The 18,359-nt window shown below is 45.5% G+C and overlaps 1 protein-coding gene across 18 annotated transcripts in view; it reads right to left on the bottom strand.

The window, feature by feature from the left end:
• The window catches only part of LOC108109721 (putative mediator of RNA polymerase II transcription subunit 26), a 34,986-nt gene extending 17,742 nt beyond the window's left edge, over positions 1-17,244 (bottom strand). For 6 of the 18 annotated variants that reach the window (XR_001772528.2, XR_001772529.2, XM_017218353.1 and 3 more), the window contains exons 1-6: positions 11,048-11,433; positions 8,567-10,735; positions 8,052-8,414; positions 1,757-7,420; positions 1,161-1,694; positions 957-1,096 (exon numbers count right to left, since the gene is read on the bottom strand). Coding sequence is in view for 15 of the 18 variants with exons in the window: in XM_017218353.1 (XP_017073842.1) it covers positions 957-1,096; positions 1,161-1,694; positions 1,757-7,420; positions 8,052-8,414; positions 8,567-10,735; positions 11,048-11,330 (9,153 nt within the window). In the remaining 3 variants the exon portion in view is untranslated. Of the gene's footprint in view, positions 1-956; positions 1,097-1,160; positions 1,695-1,756; positions 7,421-8,051; positions 8,415-8,457; positions 10,736-11,047; positions 11,436-17,056 lie in introns of those variants that run through there. The other 12 variants (XM_017218354.2, XM_017218359.2, XM_017218360.2 and 9 more) reach the window with 7 other exon arrangements.
• Positions 17,245-18,359: the final 1,115 nt, after the last annotated feature.

Below are 18,359 nucleotides of genomic sequence, written 5' to 3'. Positions count from 1 at the left end.
CTCTTCGCACATCGCATCACGCACACGGCACACATATGCCGTAAAGTGCCAGTGCGGTACAAGTGCGAGCGGGACAAGTGAAAGGTGTGGAGAGAGCAACGGTTGTTGCACACCAAATCATGGCAAAGGAGAAAGATCGAGAGGTACGGACAGAACCAGAGAGAGTAAGCACGCGCTCAGTTAACGGTTAATCGAGCACGTGCACGTGCTTGCGCGCATCATTGAGGTTAGGTTATGCTTGCATGGCACTTGCAACAACAATGAGTGTCTAAAACGTGCAACAAGTGCTGGAAAAACTGTAAAAGAATACCGCTTTTCTGAATTAAACTCATATGGAAAATAACTTCATAAAAATGCTTTTATATTATTCTTCATTTGCACATTATTTCGCGTATCATCTTTTTTTCGAAACATGTTAATTTTTTTTTTTACTGTAAAAGGGAGAAACCAAATTTCTCGTCCGAAAAATTGAATAAAATTTACAATTTTAGCTGTGAATGCAGTTTTGTTGGAATTTTAATTAAGAATTCAACGAGATATAGCTATTGGCTTAGTTATAGACAAAATACTGCCACTTAAAGGAGCCAAAAGGGAGAAACCAAATTTCGCATTTTCGATAAGGGGTAACATCGTCGCCACGCAAAAGCCAACGGCATTTCGAACGCTCTGCTTACAAAACTAGGAGAATATAAGAGATAAGGAAGCGGGAGCGGATCGAAAGCTCGGGCAGACAAAGCTTAAAACAAAATTTTATCAAAACAAGCAATAGCCAATGGTCTTTAAAATTGGTGGATATTGTTACTGCAGATCCGATTAGGGTAATATTGTTTAATTTTGAAAATAATGAAAAATCTGATCTGATCTGCTACGAATTGGCGCCATTATTGGCGTAGTTTTGGGACTAATACTATGTCTTTTGGGGGAAACATAATCAATATACATATTTCTTTACTCACGCCTTGACTGTTTAGACGCTGCCCAGTGGCTGTGGGTGGCAACATGCTTTCGACGCCTTGCATAATGACACTGGCTCCCAGAAATTTGTTGAGCAGAGCACGGGCTTCACGATCCTCGCTAGTATCTCCGGGCTCCTCCACTAAAAACAGAAGAATATTTAAGTTAGAAATTTCTGACAAGTTTTGGGTCTATTCGATTCTAACCATTGTCAGCATTTCGCATACGCTCGAGGACATCGTCCACACTGGTCACCTGACGCTGATCGGCACTGCTATTGAGGAAAGATCGTGTGTTGCTGGATCGGGTGGTGCTACTGATGTGACTCTGGTTTTGGCGCATTTGTGGCGCCTCGATAACGCTGCAAACCTCATTGGATTCGCTATCGTCCTCGGTTTCATCCTCATGCCTTACGACCGATTGGGCAGTCGACGAATGGGTTGAATGAGTGGATGAGGAGGACTCTTTACGTATGAACTTCTCGCTGAGCTCTTTCACAGATCCGCGGCGTACATATCTGGCATCCTCCGGTAGCGATTGCTGGGACTCAATCTTCTTGAACTCCCTAACCACTCGGGCATCCAATTCCGGGGGTGAGCTATCATCCTCATCCTGCAGTTGCTGTTTAATGGCAGCTAATTCATCAGCGTTGCTTGAGTAGATCAGCTCCTTACGCTCGTGACGAGGTGGGGACTTATTATCCGAGTAGAACTGCTCCTCAATAACATAGCCTGTGACTTCTAAAAGTGAAATAAGAATTAGCCTTCGATTCTTTATGATATACTATCAGGTTGCTACTCACCTTGCTTGGTCTCACAGGGCTCCTCTGCCGGTGGGGTTGTCTTCTTCTTGAGCGCACGAATGCCGAAGAGCGGCAGTCCATTCTCGTCCGTGGGTCCCACACCGTAACTAGAGGTAATTGAATCCTCTTCGCGTTGCTTATTGCGTGTATTGGTTGTGCTGCTAGTGCTAGTGGTGGTGCTGGAGCTGGTCAATGTGCGAGTGATCTTGCCACTGCTCGAAGTGGTACTGGATGTGGATCCCTTTCGGGGAGTGCTGCCATTAGTTTGAGGAACAGCCGCATGACCCTTCAGTACCTTGGAGCGATCTGCCCAAATAGGTCCTTGAGCAGGCTTGCTGGGGGCACCGCGAGTGGTGCTACTAGTAGTGACCTTGGTGGTTGTGGTGGTGCTTCTATCTCCAGGGGATTGTTTTCCCGGTGGACTAATACGACGTTTTTGAGCCGGACTGGCACTTCTTTCCCTCGGCTTCACTGGCGGCTTGCCCTGGGGCGATGTCTTGCCTGGTGTTCCTGAGGTGGTACTATCCACCTGCTCCACCCTCTGTTGTTGCTGCCGACGGCTCGTTGTGGTGCGAACTTCCTTGGTCTTTATTTCAGATAAGCCTGCAGGACTCTGATCTCGCTTCTTCAGAAGCGGTGAACTCTTACCAGGAGATGTGGTGGTGGTAACAGTAGTAATGGTAGTAGTGGTACCTGCATTGATCATGTTCTTGCGTATGAGACGCATCTGGGCTCGAATGCGGCGACGCATCTCGTAGCTAGCCACCGTCTCCAAGAGTTTCTCCAGTCGCTGCAGATCGAAAATCTCCTCGATCTCTATCTCCAAATCGGAGTCCTCATCCTTACCCTTCAACGATGTCTTCCTTGGTTCATCTGCACTTCTTGACGGTGTCTTTCTGGGCACATCAAACTTTACGGATGTGTTGGGATTGCGTGGCTCCACCGGAGAATCATCCTCTACCGAGGACTTTCTGGAGTAGTGACTCTTGTTGATCTCCAGTGAATCACGTCGAATGTGCTCCAGAGAGCTCTTCGTATGATCCATGTACGAGGGACGACGTCCAGTGGGCTCAGAATCAGCTGGAGATTCCTGGGTTGGCTCAAAGACATTTCTGCGGCTAGCCACATTTCGGCCAGTGGTGGTGTTCGTCGTGTAAGTGGTGGTGATGCTCTTTTCTGTAAGGGATTCAATGGGTGTGATTTCGGGTTCGTCTTTGTTTGGATTAGTCTGAGTCGGTTTGGGAGTAGTTGACTTGGTGGTGCTCGGGTGGCGGTGCTCAGTGGTGGTGGTGGTTGTGGTGGTTGTCGTGTTCAAATTGGTGGAGGTGCGTCTACTGGGCGATCGGGAGGGAGATCGCGATGGTGATCGCGATGACGTTGGGGATGGGCTCTTTCCGTGTGGCTTTTCGCTGATGTGAGAAGGTGGCGCCGGTCCCACTTGCTCCACGTCCACATCCACATCTTGAATTACCCAGGACTGCTGACTGATTTGCTCCATTCGCTTGGAATTGCTGGTGGTTTTAGGGGATGGCGATTGGGCAGGGGCTACGGCCGAAGGTGTGGTTTTTCTGGTTCCCGGCTTGGTCACATTAGTCACTTGATTTCTATAGGATCTCTTCTCTTCGGTAATCAAACTGGTGCTTGGACTTGGCCGACCACGATTTCCATTCATCTTAGTTGGTGAAGGAGTGGTGCTGGGCTTGCGTTCTGGAGTGCGTTGGCCAAAGACCGAAGGACGGTTAAGGATATCTTTTTGACGCTTAACTTCGATGGCTGTGGTATGGTTCTTGGTCATTGGCAAGGGCTCATCATCGAATTCTTCTTCAGGGGAGTATTCCGGCTCGTCCTCAGATTGCCTAAGGGGTACCTTACGTGGTTCTTTTTGGGGAACCATCTTGGTCACCCTTTCCGGTTCCTCTTTGAGCACTGTTTGAGGCATCTTGGGTTCCCTTTTGTTTACCTTTTCTGGTTCATCTTTGAGCTTAGTTAGGGGTTGTTTTTTGGGCTCCCAATGGGACGTTTTGGGCTCCTTTTGAGGTTGCTTTTTGGGCTCCCATTGTGATACTTTTTGTGGAAGCTTTGCCTGATATTTGGGCACCTTAGCCGGTTCTTCTTTGAGCCTGGTTTGTGGTTCTTTTTGGGGTATTTTCTTGGGTTCTTCCTTGGAATCCCTTCGTGTCTCCTTGGTTTCTTTAGTTTGCTGATTGAATTCCCTAATGGTTTCCTTCTTGGTTACAGTCTGAGTGATTTCCTCCTCGGTGTCCAAATGGCTAGTTTGGTTCCCATCCTCAACATCTGTATCCCGATCCAGCTCGGGCTCTGATTCCTCATCTAACTCGCGCTCTGGCTCGCTTTGCCGCGAGATATGACGCTCAATGTTGGCCACCAAGCGTGGCGACTTTTGTGGCATGGTGGGTGCCAACTTCTCGGCTGTATCGATGAACTTGTGAACTTTCTGGGAGACACTCAAGGTACAATCGTCCTTAAGAAGCTCTTCATCGATTTCCTCTAGCCCTGGCCGCTCGATTTCTGGTCGAGGCGACAGCGAAGAAGGCCTTATTACATTCTCAGCAGTGCGCAAGAACTTGTCCACCTTCTGGTTAATGCTAAGAAGACACTCATCGTTTTCGGGAATCTTGGCGTGAGTATCGAATTCCCTACTAAAAGGTGCAGAGGCCTTGGGCTGCTTTACTTTTTCAGCGGAGTGGGTGAATCGGGAAACCTTCTCGTGGACACTCAACAGACTTTCGTCAGTATCGGGTGTATTTACGGGATAATCCAAACTCTTTGGAGCCTCCACAGTGGGATTGTCCAGGATATCGACCTCTATGCCATTGGAGGTGCGCAATTCGGATATTTGACAGCCAACATAGGTTTGAGATTCCTCTTCGAAAATGGGAATATTTGTGACTTGCGGCTTGCGACGCGGTTCATCATCGGGCTCCTGTACCACATCCGGATAGCGAGGTTTTCCCGTTTCAACTTCAGCTGGTACTGGAGTTGGCACAATCCTATCCGGTGATGGTTCCCTCGAGCTCTTCGCCTGCTGAATGTCGATTATTACACCTTCGATATCGGTGGCTGTGTTGATTCGTTGCTCGCTCAGATTGATCGTCTTGGTGGTGCAGCACTTATTGGGTCGAGTTCTTTCTCCACCTGGCTTGAGGCTACTCATCTCTGGATGAGGCTTATTACCGCTGACTTTAATAATATTCTCGCTGGTGGATCGTGTGACCTTCTCGGTTTTGTCGCGACGAGTTACTCGGGGAACAGGTGCCGATTCCTTGCGCTCTGTGACTGGTAGTTTCCTAATCGGACTGGGAACGCTGCCAGAGCTACTTTGTGGTCGTCTATCTGTTCTCGGGGACTTAGGAGCCGCATGATCTATGATAATCTCCGTGTGCACGGAAATATTGCTAGATCGGCGACGTTCATTACTCACTCTCGAGGGGCTGGCATCTGGTGAAGTGGAGTCTCCATCGACATCATCTTCTGGGTTACGCGATTGTGCCGGTGTGGGTGTTCGGGTCTGTTGCGGAGAAGTTTTCTGCTTGCGCGGCGAAGATCGAAGTCGATCCTTGATAGAGGGCGAACCATTAGTATCGCTGGGCTTACGTCCTTGGCGCGTTGTTGTTGTTGTGGTTGTGCTCGTTCGTGTCTCCTCCACCAAACTATCGCGCTTGCGACCCGTTGAGGAATCTTTGCGAGGACTCTTTGCTGCCGGAAGCCTTGTTTGCGGCTCCTTAGGGGTCACAGGTTGCTTCGCCTTAGTGGTTCGCGAATTGCGACGTTCGGTTTCGGTTTTCGTAATGCTCACACTGGTCTTTTTCTTGGTCTCTGGTTCGGAATCCTTTTCCGGCTCCGATTCAGATTCGAACATTTTTTCCGGGACCTTTTGTGCTGGCTTCGAACCCTTTTTGGGTGTACTGGGACTTGGAGTTCGAGGACTCGGACTGATCTTTTCAACAACAATAGTTTTTTCCTGACAATCAATAACTTTTTCGGTCACAAAACTGGATTCCAGCTTTGTTGGAGTTTTTCTGGCCAAGGCAGGAGACACGGAGGGCGATGCAGTAGGAGAGGGAGACTGTGAGTTCTTGGAAACTCTACGTTCCGGGGAAGGTGACCAAGTGGGAGATTTGGTACCCTGCTTGGTTATGACAATTGTGGTCTCTTCATTAAGATTAATGGTCTCGGCATCCTCTTTAGGATTCCTAGGGCTCTCCTTGGGATATTCTGTATCCTTCGGATACCTTGGGCTGTTTTGTTCCTTCGGATACTTGGGCTTTTCTTGCTCCTTGGGGAAACTTGGGGTTTCGTCTTTCCTGGGACGCTCAGGAGTCTGTTCTTTTGGAGTTCTTGGAATCTCTTGATCATTTCTAGGAGTTTTCGGACTATCCGCCTCCTTAGGTGTTTCTTTTGAGGAAGTGGCAAGAATTTCCACGTCCTCTGGTTCAGTAACATCAATAAGAAGCTCCTCTTCCACCTTGATCTTGGGCTGCGTACGCACCACAAAAGTTTCAGTCACACGACGTGGCTTATCATCGTCATCATCATCAGGGCAATCCTCAATCTTTACTTGAATAGTCTCTATGGTGGTGTGGGTAACACTCTCATCCTCCTGATCGGTATTCGGTCGCTGAGTAAAAGTTCCCTGAGTGTCACCATCTTCTTCCATACCCAAGATTTGGCGACAGCGATCCTCGAATGTTTCACGACGAGTCAAACCCTTTTTCCGATAGGTGGGTGGCTCTTTTTCATCGGGCTGGGGCTCAGCTTCTGTTCCCTTCGAGGGAAATCCACCATCGGGACTTTCAATGGTTTCCTGCGGCTTGGTTTTCGGTTCATCTTTACCAGGGACTTGCGGTTTCTTTTCGTAGTTAGGCTGATTCTGGTTTTCTCGTTCGTTCGTTAAAAATTCTTCGTTAAAATTGTTGGTGGTTCGTTTTTGAGTTGTGGTAATGGTACTACGGAAAATATCCTCCTCTCGTTGTTGTTGACTGTTTAGTTCCCTCTCCGGACTTTGACGGGGTTTCTGCGGAATGTCCTGTGGCAATTGCTTCTCGGGACTTTGCCGAGGTGAAACACGAGGAAGTCCGGATGCTTTATCAGGAGAGTGAGCTCTGGGTATCTGCTTTTCGGGACTTTGGCGGGGAGAAACACTAGCTGGGGCAGCCTTATCGGGACTCTGTGCTCGGGGCAATTGTTTTTCGGGACTCTGACGGGGAGAGACTTGAGGATGAGTCCATCCAGGAGTCTTCTCAGGAGTCTGGCCACGAGGTATGTACTTTTGGGGATGGCTAGGTGTGCTAGTCCCTTGTGGTTGCTTCAAGACTTGCTCCTTTTCAGGACTTTGTCTAGGAGTTGCCCTAGGCTGTGGTTTCTCGGGACTCTGAGCCCTGCTTGATGGCTTTCCAGGACTCTGAGCCCTAGGTGTGGGTCTGGCAGATATTGTGGGCAAGCCTGGAGCTCCGCTCATCTGCTCGATAAGAATCAACTCGTCGATCGAGAGCTCTCGATCCTCTGGCTGGGAGACGCGACGACCTTCGAAAGTAGTTTCCCGCTGCACCGGACGTGGCTCCACACTGGGCGACTTGGAGCTACGCCTCAACTGAGGCTCCTGTTCATCGTGGGGCCTTCTCATTGGATGGGGCTTCTTGCTGGCTGCAACGGATCAGGGCATAAGACTGGGGGACGCAAAGCGCTACGTGAACTCGACTACTTCCTTAACCGGTGTGTGCTAAGGTGTACATAAGTTGTGTCTACTATGGCAGAGCCCTTTTGGTTAATTTGGTTAGGATTAGTTACAACTACGCTGGCAGCTGGCAGCTTCAGCAGCTACTTGGTTAGGCAAAATTCTACGGTATTAGGCAGGCGCAGGCGTAGGCACGGGCACATGCAATGTCAAAATACACCCATTAGTTGGAAGCTCAAGAAAAAGAAAGGTTAGACTTGGACTTAGTAGAGTTAGGGCCGCAGATGTCTCTCTCTCTCTCTCTCATACATTTGCAACCCATATTTATTGGCTTCCCAGTTTGTGATTCAGTGCAAATATCAGTTTGTGTGTTGTGTGCTTTGGTCAAGACATTGAACATTGAACATTTCAGAGTTGCGGTTTTGGTAAACAGTTTTCAAGTATATTTATTTGCAAAAAAATCCAAAAAAATTAAGAAAGTATAGATAGCATAGTTAGGTGTACAGAGTTTCTTGATTTTGTATATATATTTTTTTTTTTTTTTTTTTTTTATATATCTTTTTGGCAATTTTTCGGGTAGTGGTTGAATTCAAGCCTTACCAGGGGTCCCTGAGCTCTCGGGCGTCTCTGGGGTTTCCCCCTCGTTTCCCAGTTGGTAATATTGACGCCGCACACAGGGTGCCTCTTCCACCACCTTTGCCTCGTTAGCGCTCAGCTTCACCTTACGGATTGGCTGGGAATCGGTATCGTTACCGGTATCAGATTCGCGTTCGGATTTGCCATTTGCAGATGGTTTCTGATGATTCTGGTTGTTGTTGTTGGAGGAGGTGGTGGTTGTTGTTGTTGTTTTGGTGGTGGAGGTTAGTGTTGGTTCGTTGTTAATAGTAGGAGGAGTAGTTGGTGGCAGAGAGAATATATCGCCGGGCTTAGTGGTAGTATACGTATACTGTGATAGCTTGTTATCTGAAGGATATACATTCATATACATAGTTCATAGTTCCAATATTTATATAGCATATATATATATATATTCATGTGATTTTTAATTATTTTTTGTTTTTTTTTTTACTAAAAAGTTATCAAACTTTCGAATTTTATTTTTCTCTAATTCGTACCTGGTGGTGCGGAACTGGCTGGTGCTGGAGTGGATGGTGCGGCGGTTGTGGGTGAAGCTGGTGCTGGACTGGGACTGGACTTGGTGGTGCTGCTAATGGTAGTCGTAGTGGTAATAACATTTCCTCCTGATTTCGGGGTTGGGGACCTTGGCTCGCTGGGACTCTTAACCGGCTTGCTGGTCTTGGTCTTGGTAGTGCTGGTGGTGGTAGTGCCACCTGTATGCCTAGTCACAGTGGTCGAGCTAATTCGGCTTGATTCCGATGGTGCCTGGCTATCATGCGAACCCTCACGCATTTCCCGACGGAAGGTGCGATTCGAGGAGACACTCGATCGTGGCGTCTGATGGTGCGAACCCACCGAGGTGGTGCTGTCAGCCGGTGAACTGCTGCGCAGCGAGGCGGCAAATGCCCGATGGGCGGCATCCACTTCACGCTCCTTTTGCAACTGTCGCCGCGTCAACGGCTCCGAAGTGGTGGTCGTCTTTGTGGTGGTGCTACCTCCAGTGGTAGTGGGACGAGATTGACTCGGTTTGCCAGCTGGTCCACGAGGTGAACTAACAGTATGGCTACCGTAATCCTCGCGTGGTTGAGATCGACGCGGACTTCCAGTTCGTGGTGTAGAATGAGTGGGAGCATGTGGATGTTCCACCTGGGTCTCAATGATATGCTCTGTGTTCGTCTTGCGATTGGCGCTCTGATTGCGACTCACCGTCTTGGAAGTCTGCAACACCTCGCCATCGGGTTGATCCGGACGGTGAGTGGTTGAGCGCACCGAAGGGAAACCATGGGTGCTGAAATCCTCATCAACCGGATGACGTCTGGTGGTGGGTTGCTCCCAACTGGGCGATGGTGCCTCCCTTAGCTTCTGTGGGGATCTCTGTGGCTGCTGGTAATCATCACCCACCACCTCCGTTTCGGTGGTTCGCTGCGAGCTAGACTGTTGCTTCACCTGGCGGCTCTTCTCCGAACGCACCACCACTACCTCTTCGCCGGCGGGACCGGGTCTTTGAGAGGGATATTCCTGGGTGGGCTTATTCGGGCGCACCGATGGGAAACCATGAGTGCTGAAGTCCTTGGCCGGTGACTGACGTGGTGAGTGAGAAGGTTGGGCATACGAGGGAGTCTGTGTCTTCTGCACCACCCTGGACAAAGGCTGACCACGATCATCGTACTCCTCTACAGTTTCCGAGGTAGTCTCCGTGGAGAAACGTCGGCTGGACTTCTTAACCGAGGAGTAGCTCTGCGACTCCGTCACATGCTTCTGCTCCACATTTTCCACCACATCGCGAACTTGACTATCCTGCACATCCTGTGCACGTCGCTGATTGTGGGTCTGGTTACGGGTTTGATTGTGGATCTGATTGTTGGTTTGGTTGTTGGTCTGTCTGTGGGTTGTCTGACTCTGGCTGGGAGTAAGTTGCTCCGTCTCGTAGCGTTTGTTCTTGACAATGGTTCCATCTGGCAGCCGCTTAACCGTTGTAATCATCTTGACATTTGGCTTGGGATACTCCACCGTATTGGAGATTATCTCCCCGGGCTGCTCCATCAAGTGCTGAACATGACGCTGATACTCAGGAGAAGCCTTATCCATATCCACATAGCGCTTATTCTCCTCGTAATGCTGCTGGGTCTGGACATTTCGGGTGCTATTACTTTGCTCGCGACTCTCTGAGAATCGTTCCTCCTGGCGCTGCAGTTGCTCCTGGCGCTGTATTTGCTCCTGTCGTTGAATCTGCTCCTGCCGCTGGAATTCTTCCTGGCGCTGCAATTGCTCTTGGCGAATCTGTTGCTCCTGTCGCTGCAATTGCTCTTGAATGCGCTGCTCCTGACGTCTCTGATCCTGCTCCCACTCGCGCTGATGTTGCTGTTGCTGCTGATGATATGGCTTCTCCTGGCTATCCAGCAAATAACGCGGCTCATCACCGTATTCCACAGTAGACGACGAGGACACTACCTTGGAGGAGGACGAGGTCGATGTGGAGCTCATCTTCATCTCGGTGCGACCGCTGGTCTCATCCCCAAAGACCACCGTCTCTTGGAGCTGAGTCTTCGAGCTATCCGAAGCCTCCTTCACAAAGTTCTTGTCATCGCCCTGGTGCGATGCACTCGAGCGCTGCTCGTTGCGACCTTTGAACTCAGCCAGGCCACCACCATTGAGCTTCTCCACGCCTGCGATCATGTCGGGGATGTTCGGAGGTCGTTGGGTGGGAGGTCGAATGGTGGACATGGACATAGACATAAAACAGAGTTGGGTTATACACAAAACTTCACCGACAAGGGACATTGGGGTCAGGTTAGTTCGACACTTGCTGCAAACTCAACTGACTAGCATTTCGTTCTAAGTTCTTTAAGAGTTTTTTCGAATAATTTAGTCAGTTATTGAGTTCCCAGCAAGTGCCATTTTTGGGGTCAGCTTTGATGCTAGCCAGACAAAAGGGGGCTATCACAAAGCAAAGAAATCCTTTTAGAATCAGGACTCACCATCTGTTTTGGCCAGAGTTTCGGTGCGATAGGCCCGTCCATCGGGACTGACCTCCGATGAGGTTTGGACATCCCAACCTGTGGTGTTCGGCTGGCTAAGAGTCATCGAGTGGAAACGCAGCTCATGGGTAGGACTGGTCGAATCGCGAACCTCCTTGGACTTAAGGCTCTGGAAGTTCTGGTCAAGCAGAGCATCACCATGGCTGGTGGCTAACGGATCCTTTCCTGCATAGCCGGCCAGCGTGTTCACGTTGCCATGTCCGTTTCCGTTGGGCTCCGACATTGGATCCGTTTCGTGCCTGTAGAGGTTGCAAAGTCGCGACTCTCGCAGCTTATAGAGATGCGATCGGATCTGCTTCTTTCGTTCGCTGTCCTCGGACTGCTGCCACTGAAAAGGATAAGAAAGGCAAGACAAGTCTTATTATTTTTCAGTGTAGTTATCTTATTTGCAGTCTCAATATTTTGTTTCGCTTTCAATGTAGATCACCCATTTTTGCTCTTAACTCAGTATCTCTAGATAGGCCCCGTCCTTGGGCCAATTAAGTCAAGTGAACTCATGCTCAAGTTTGAGTGCCTGCGAGTGGAGTGCAGGGAGCCCACGCTCATAGCTTCCAGCCGCTTGGATCGCCTTTTATGGCGCCCCCGGGCCACTAACAATTAGCCGGTCAGCCAACACAACAAATGCAGCCGCCATCGCCTGACTCAGCCATTTGCCTTTTAGACAGAATTCGAATCAAAAATGAGTCGGACTTCTAGCCGAGTAAATGATGATGATAAAGATGACGCCCCCAAATAAGTTCTCGGATTTCAATGGCAGAAGCAACTAGATGACCAAAAATGGGCTGGGATTAGCATAAGGGTAACAAATTGAATGATTCAGACGAACGAAATGATTGATGGAGATTGGTTGGTTTTTTAATAATGATAAACAATAAGCTATCCTTTTCCTACTACACCTAAGCTTATCGAAAATAAACAATAAATCGATGACAGACCTAAGACACGGCTGAAATCGGATTTCAGTTTACGGGAATTTGCTCTACTTACTACCTGTTTCGCTGGAAGTCTCGGGACTCGCGCATAGTTCACTTATCGGAACCGAATCGCGGAATCGAGGGCTGACGTTTCAGATTATAAATAAAACATGGAGCAATTCCTACTGACCGATAAGCGGATCGTATTGTCCGTAACAAAGATTCTAGCAGAACGATTCGTATATATGATCGTATTTATTTAAACAATAATCTAGAAAGGTGGCAGACTTTATAGAGTAAGAAAGCGACAGCAAGAGAGGGGTTCGGCGGTAAGGTAGCCATCACAATATCGTTAGCAAACAAATTGAGTGAAGTTGAAGCGGTGATATCACCTCAGCTCAGCAAACGACCAGTTTCGCTTTAGCGGAAAACATGTCAAATAACATTTGTATTAACAATAATGACACCTCGATCGCCATGTAGAGTGGGTGGAAGGGAAACGGGGAGGGTGGTGAGTTGGCTTTGCTAACTGTTTAATTTTAGCCAAACTAAGGCCATACGACTGACGCGAATGGGAAACTTCCCAAAACCAGATGGAACTCTATTTGTACGGAGGGGGAATATAGGAAATGAAATTATGAATAATTCGCACATTAATAGTTAAGATCGGGCATTAAATTTATGATAGATGAAACTGTATTAAACTGAAGGAGAAACTAGGAAGTGAAATGATGAATAATTTTTTTTTTATATTAAGTTTTGGGATTAGAATTGGTTAATATTTGCTGGTAATGAAGTAGTACATATCATATTAACAGCTTATAAAAAAAAGATCATAAAATCTGGGACATAACATGACCAGATGGTCATTATAGCAGGGGATTAATTTGAAGTTTGTTTTAATAAGATCAGCTGGAGATCATTTCTTTTTTTTTTTTGGGTTATTCATTCAACCTTTCAGCAACTCCCAGAGATTTATGGTTACTGCCATTTCCCTGGTTATTAGCGAAAATTTCATATTCGTGGCATCCGCAGTGATTGATAGCGAAGTTGGTGCTTTCTTTTCTGACAAAACGGAACGACAGATGGCGCTGCTATTACTTTCAGCGCTTTCACTCGCCCAAATCAACAGATTCGGATTGACAAAATAAAACAAAATCCGCAAAATCAAAAAGAGAAAAACATCTAAGCCTGGGTGCGTGCTTGTGCCTGCACAAAACTTTTTGCAACTTTGCTTTGTTGTTTCTTTTCGTTTTTGTTTGTTTGTTTGCTTGTGTGTAATTTTTTCAAGAACTGGTCGCGTGGTCGCAGTCTAGACCTGCGTCTTAAAACGCCTCTGCTTGCGCCGCTGCCACAGCCTCTGTCTCTCATTGTACACTGAACAAAATTTTCAAGTACAAAAACAAGCAATTCTCAAAAATCTGTAAAGATGTGAGGGTGAAGCTTTAAAATTATATAAATTTCCAAAATTTCTTAAGATTAATTTTACATTTAATCAGTTTTTCTCAGTGTACTCCCTCCCCTGCCTCTACCCGAATGACGTAATTTCTAAAAGTACCGGGCCGTGATAACCAGTTGAAGAAGAAGAAGAAGCTGATTCGCACCTCTGCAGCGACGCCGGCATCGGCAACCTGTTGGCGTCGACGTCGACGTTAACTGTGACTGCGACTGCGAACCTAATGATGGGATGGACCGTTCTTCCATCTCGCTCGTTTACCGCTATGTCTATCCCTATCTGATGACGTGACGTGCGAGATTTCGTTGATGTGCGAATGCTGATAAATTATTTTGAAGTTTTTTCGCTTTTTAGCTGTTTTTGTTTTTCATTTGTCGGGCTGTCGTGTCAGCAATGTTGACCTCCAACTTTTTGTTTCTTTCTTTTGTTTTGCGCCAAAAATCTTTTTGTTATTGAAATTAAACTTTATTAAAACTTAATTGAGAGGAAATCAAAAATGAGGGAGAGAAAGATGAGAAGGTCGAGGGGTCAGCTTAAGGCACTCCCACCTACCAACCAGTGCTCACTGTACAGATAAACCTTGGCTGCGATTAGCTCATGACTAAATGTTTCCTCATTTAATTGCACATCAATCGAGATAAGACAAGAAACTTTAAGAAAAACGGCAAAGATAGTAAGCGTTTAAAAATAATATGTACATATTTTAGTGAATATTTCCAACAAAGATAAGAGCTCAATATGTATAGTATTATTTATCAAGTTCGATGATAGTGTCAGAAATATGTATGAAGTGAAACGTGCTAAATAAAAATGCAGGTATTTTAAACCTTATCGGTTTGTTCGAAAGGTGAACGTGAATTATTAAGATCTTTAAAATTACCTACTAAGAACGACCTACTAAAGTTATTCTAGAAGGATTCCTTTGTACACTTAACCTACTTAATAACTTCTAAATATCTAAGGCACTCCAAATAGTTACATTTGAAGAACTTTTAACTATTTAAATTTAAGTTAAATTACACTTTTTCCAGGACCAGTGAACGTAAAGCTCCACAACAATCAGCTAAACAAAATTGCTTTGCACTTTGCTGCCGGCGTTAATTGCCGTCACTTGTTGTGTAAATTTCGTTTTGTATTTTTATTTTTTATGGCAATTTCGATTTCAATTTCGCTTCAATTTTTCGATTCCCCTTCAATCTGTACTGTGTGCATATGCATATTAAAGTGACCTAATTGCCACTGTCCGCCCAATTGCGAATCCGTGAATCGAGAGTAAATAGCATCTAGAGTGTAGAATCTAGAATTTTTTTGAATTGTGTCATTTTCAGCCGACGATGGCAGCGAATCAACGATGCCGAGCGGGGCAAAACATGTTTATGTTTGCTTTCGTGGTCTTATTTGTGTTTTTTTTTGTTGGCTTTTTGGTTTCGCTGTTAATTGTTTGCTTCTTATTTTGGGTATGACATCGGCCCAGGTGAATAAAACATGGCTCTATAAAAGCCCCAACCAAGTTCTAAAAGTGGAGCACTTTCGTGGGCCGTTGCTTGCATATAAAAACCAAAACTCCGGCCCCCCTCCCTCCAAAAGAAAAACTGGACCCACATTAGCCGGTCTTCACTGTTGGGTGGCATGGGAAAAGGTAAAAAAAAAAAAAATAACTCAATTTTCGGTTTTTGGGGTCTTTCGGCTTTTTGATCGATGGACAGCTGTCAAATGGCTAAGCGTGTGGGAAATTATAATGCAAGCTTGGATCCATAGGTGATATATAGCCGCCAATCGTCACCATATCGGTGTGGCAACAACAAAAAGCTAGTCGGTTTTGTATAAATCTTAAGCCCAAAATGATCTCATACACGAAAACGGAATGAAGGGGAGAATATCTTTATGCATAACGTACATCTATATATATATATATATATATATATATACTTATATTCCAGACAATTATCAGAGCCACAGTCATTAGTGCAGGTGGAGTTTTTTTTGTTTCGCAGCCGGAAAACCATTTGCACTGTTTTCTCAAATTATAGTTTGCTTAATTTGAAGTCAAGGTTGTGATTACCAGATAGATAAACTATCTTATGCCTGAAGATCATTTGATAGTTTGCCATTTTGGTTGTCAAAGAACCAGATTTTTTGGTTTCAGGCTAATGATAGGTTTTAGGATTGGGAATCCGAGATTAATAAATTATAATTATGATTTAGCTTTGGAGTTTACTTCATTTGAGGTTTTTGAAACAAAGGTAAACTCTGTTTATAGAAGATAAGGTAAGGAAGTTATGTTCCCTTAAGATATTTACTAAGAAAGCATAAGATTCTAGTATTAAGAGAAGTGAAATTGATTCGCAAACAAAACAAACTGATTCCCAGAACTAATAGTATCTCAATAACCGACAGTTTTTCGCACCAGATGGTGTTTTCCAATGCAGTCAGGCCAACCTGCCTTATAGAGAGTTTCGTCCGGTGATATGGCAAAAAAGTTTTTGCATATTGAGTACGTTGAAGATTTATCGGAACATCTATCTCCGACAATGAGAGCAATTACCATGGCTAATTACAGGCGAAACCCCTTCGCTCCCCGAAAATAAATCCCTTTCGGCTGTTGGCTGTGATCTGGTTTCGTGAGTGGAAAAGTGGAAAAGCGTAAGACCGTAGAACGGTTGCCAAGGCCGACGGCCCACGGCGGTGTAAACTTGTTTGCCGGTAATTAGATTCACTCCCGATTACCATATACATATATACATATGTATGTATATCTTTCTCTTCGCACAACTCTTTTTATATCATCAACACGCCCCCGCCCTTGTCAGCTGTTCTAGTTTGGATCTTCGATCAACTGGCAACGAAAAGCCACAAGCTAAGCACTAGCACTTCCCTGATAAGATCCGTTTGTTTGTTTACAAGCCACTTGGCGCAGTTACAGATACAGCTACAGATAGATAAATAGCTGTAGAACAGTAGTACAGGTAGCATTCGCTAATTGGAAGGCGTTGGGCGGTCTCTTTTGTAGCGATTTAAAAGACTATTAGGTGGTAATTTCAAAATTATACAAACTTTTCGGTGTATCTTTTGAGTATCTTCAGACTGTTTTTCTTTCTATCAAAGAATTTGAATAGTTAAGCCAATTGCAATGTCATTTTCCAATAATCTTGTCTAAAAATAACCCTACAAGGACCACAAAATGACACTTGACAACTTTCCCACGCAACAAGAAAGTGCACAATGGTTTTTAACCATCGCAATTACTGTCACTATCGATTCCGTTGTTAAATAATAAATTGCGTGGGTGTCTTGGGGCCAATTTGTTTACCTTAAAGTGGGTTACATATTGCCAGCGATTACTGTATAATACAGATGTACAGATATAGCAACAGTTACGAACTAACTGTTATGCAAAGACTGGGAAAAGGTTAAGCTAAAACAGTGTGCGAAAGTGTGAAAGTTATGCGAAGACAGTAGAAGACGAACAGAGACAGGGCTTAAGGGGGAGGCAGGTGAAAGAGACAAGCTTAACAGCCTGTTTGCAGCTTCTTTTACGTTTTATTCCCCATATTCTGGCTAAAATGACAGAAAAATTACCTCAGGTAAAAAAGAATTGGTATTGGAATTCTTTTTTTTTCTTTTCGAATTGGGAATTCTTCTCCTCGCTGATGTGTTGTTTTTTTTTTCGTTGAATTGTTGTTGCACCGGCAAAAAAGCACGTAAAAAACACTTGGTAGGAAAATGTGTGACTAATCCTGTGGGTTTTTTCTCTTCTTCTTTTTTTTTTTAATTAATTTCGTGCGTTTGTTAAATAAATAATAGAGTATACAAAAAAAAAATAAACGATCGTTGTTGACTGTTGTTGTTTTGGGTTGGTTGATGTTTTTCACGGAGTGTCGGCACGTTGCAATCGATCGAGCACCAAAATCAGACTGAAGTTTCCAATCAGAATCAAAGCCGCCTAAAGTGGCCGCTGCCGCTCAAACGTCGACGTCGACGCCGGCAGCGAGCCGAGATATGACCGAATACGAAAAAGCGACGAATACGAAGATGACGCGACCGCCCAGCCGCACAGTGGTGGAAATTCTATGGATAAGCAAGTAAAACTGTTACTAGGGAACCGAGAAAATAGACTATGAAAGTCTTAACACCTGTGCAGTAGAAGTATAAAAAAGTTTGTCAAGATTGGTGTGGCCACAGACCATCTTCAGAAGGTTATAACATTGGAAAATGTTTTTGGAGTATGAAATGTTATAACTCTACGATCGTAGATTGTTATGTAGATAGTTAAACTGCTAACTTTTGAAGTTAATGTGAAACCGATCAAGTTAAGGGTTCTTAAAGTGCTGTTTTGGGTAAACTTTCTGACAGACAAACAGAAAGACTTTATAATAGGTCTTTAGCAATATCTTTTGCACTGATAACAAATCAGTTGGACAAAGTGCAAGCCCTTTCTTTTCGTTATTAGCTAACATACATAGGTAATATTATCGGGACATTGCTCATCCGCTGTGAATGCATTGGGACGTGTTCGATTTCGGGGCTTTGTGAAAAGAACTCGTGTCCGTGCGGATCGGCAATAATAAATCATTCGATCACCGGCCGCAGGTGGGTGTCATTGTTGCAGTATGTTAATAAACACCTTAAAACCCAAACATACATTTTCTGTGCTTGGCTTTTTTTAACTTGAAACTATTTTCAGCGTTTTTGGAAAGCTCTCGAGCCGCTGGCGCCCACAATTCCCATTCAATCGTAACGATTTATATTCAAAAACGGGCCTCAAAGAAGAAAAAAAATTACTCATCGACGTTGGCGCAGACGTTGCGCAGACGCAGACGCAGACGTCGTGACTAGACGGCCGTTCTAGTTTACCCCACTGTCTAGTTTTTTATGGCCCACT

The sequence above is a fragment of the Drosophila eugracilis genome, unplaced genomic scaffold (assembly GCF_018153835.1).
Source record: "Drosophila eugracilis isolate 14026-0451.02 unplaced genomic scaffold, ASM1815383v1 contig_2167, whole genome shotgun sequence".
NCBI classification, from domain to species: Eukaryota; Metazoa; Arthropoda; class Insecta; order Diptera; family Drosophilidae; genus Drosophila; species Drosophila eugracilis.
This window is presented reverse-complemented; position numbering and strand designations above follow the sequence as displayed.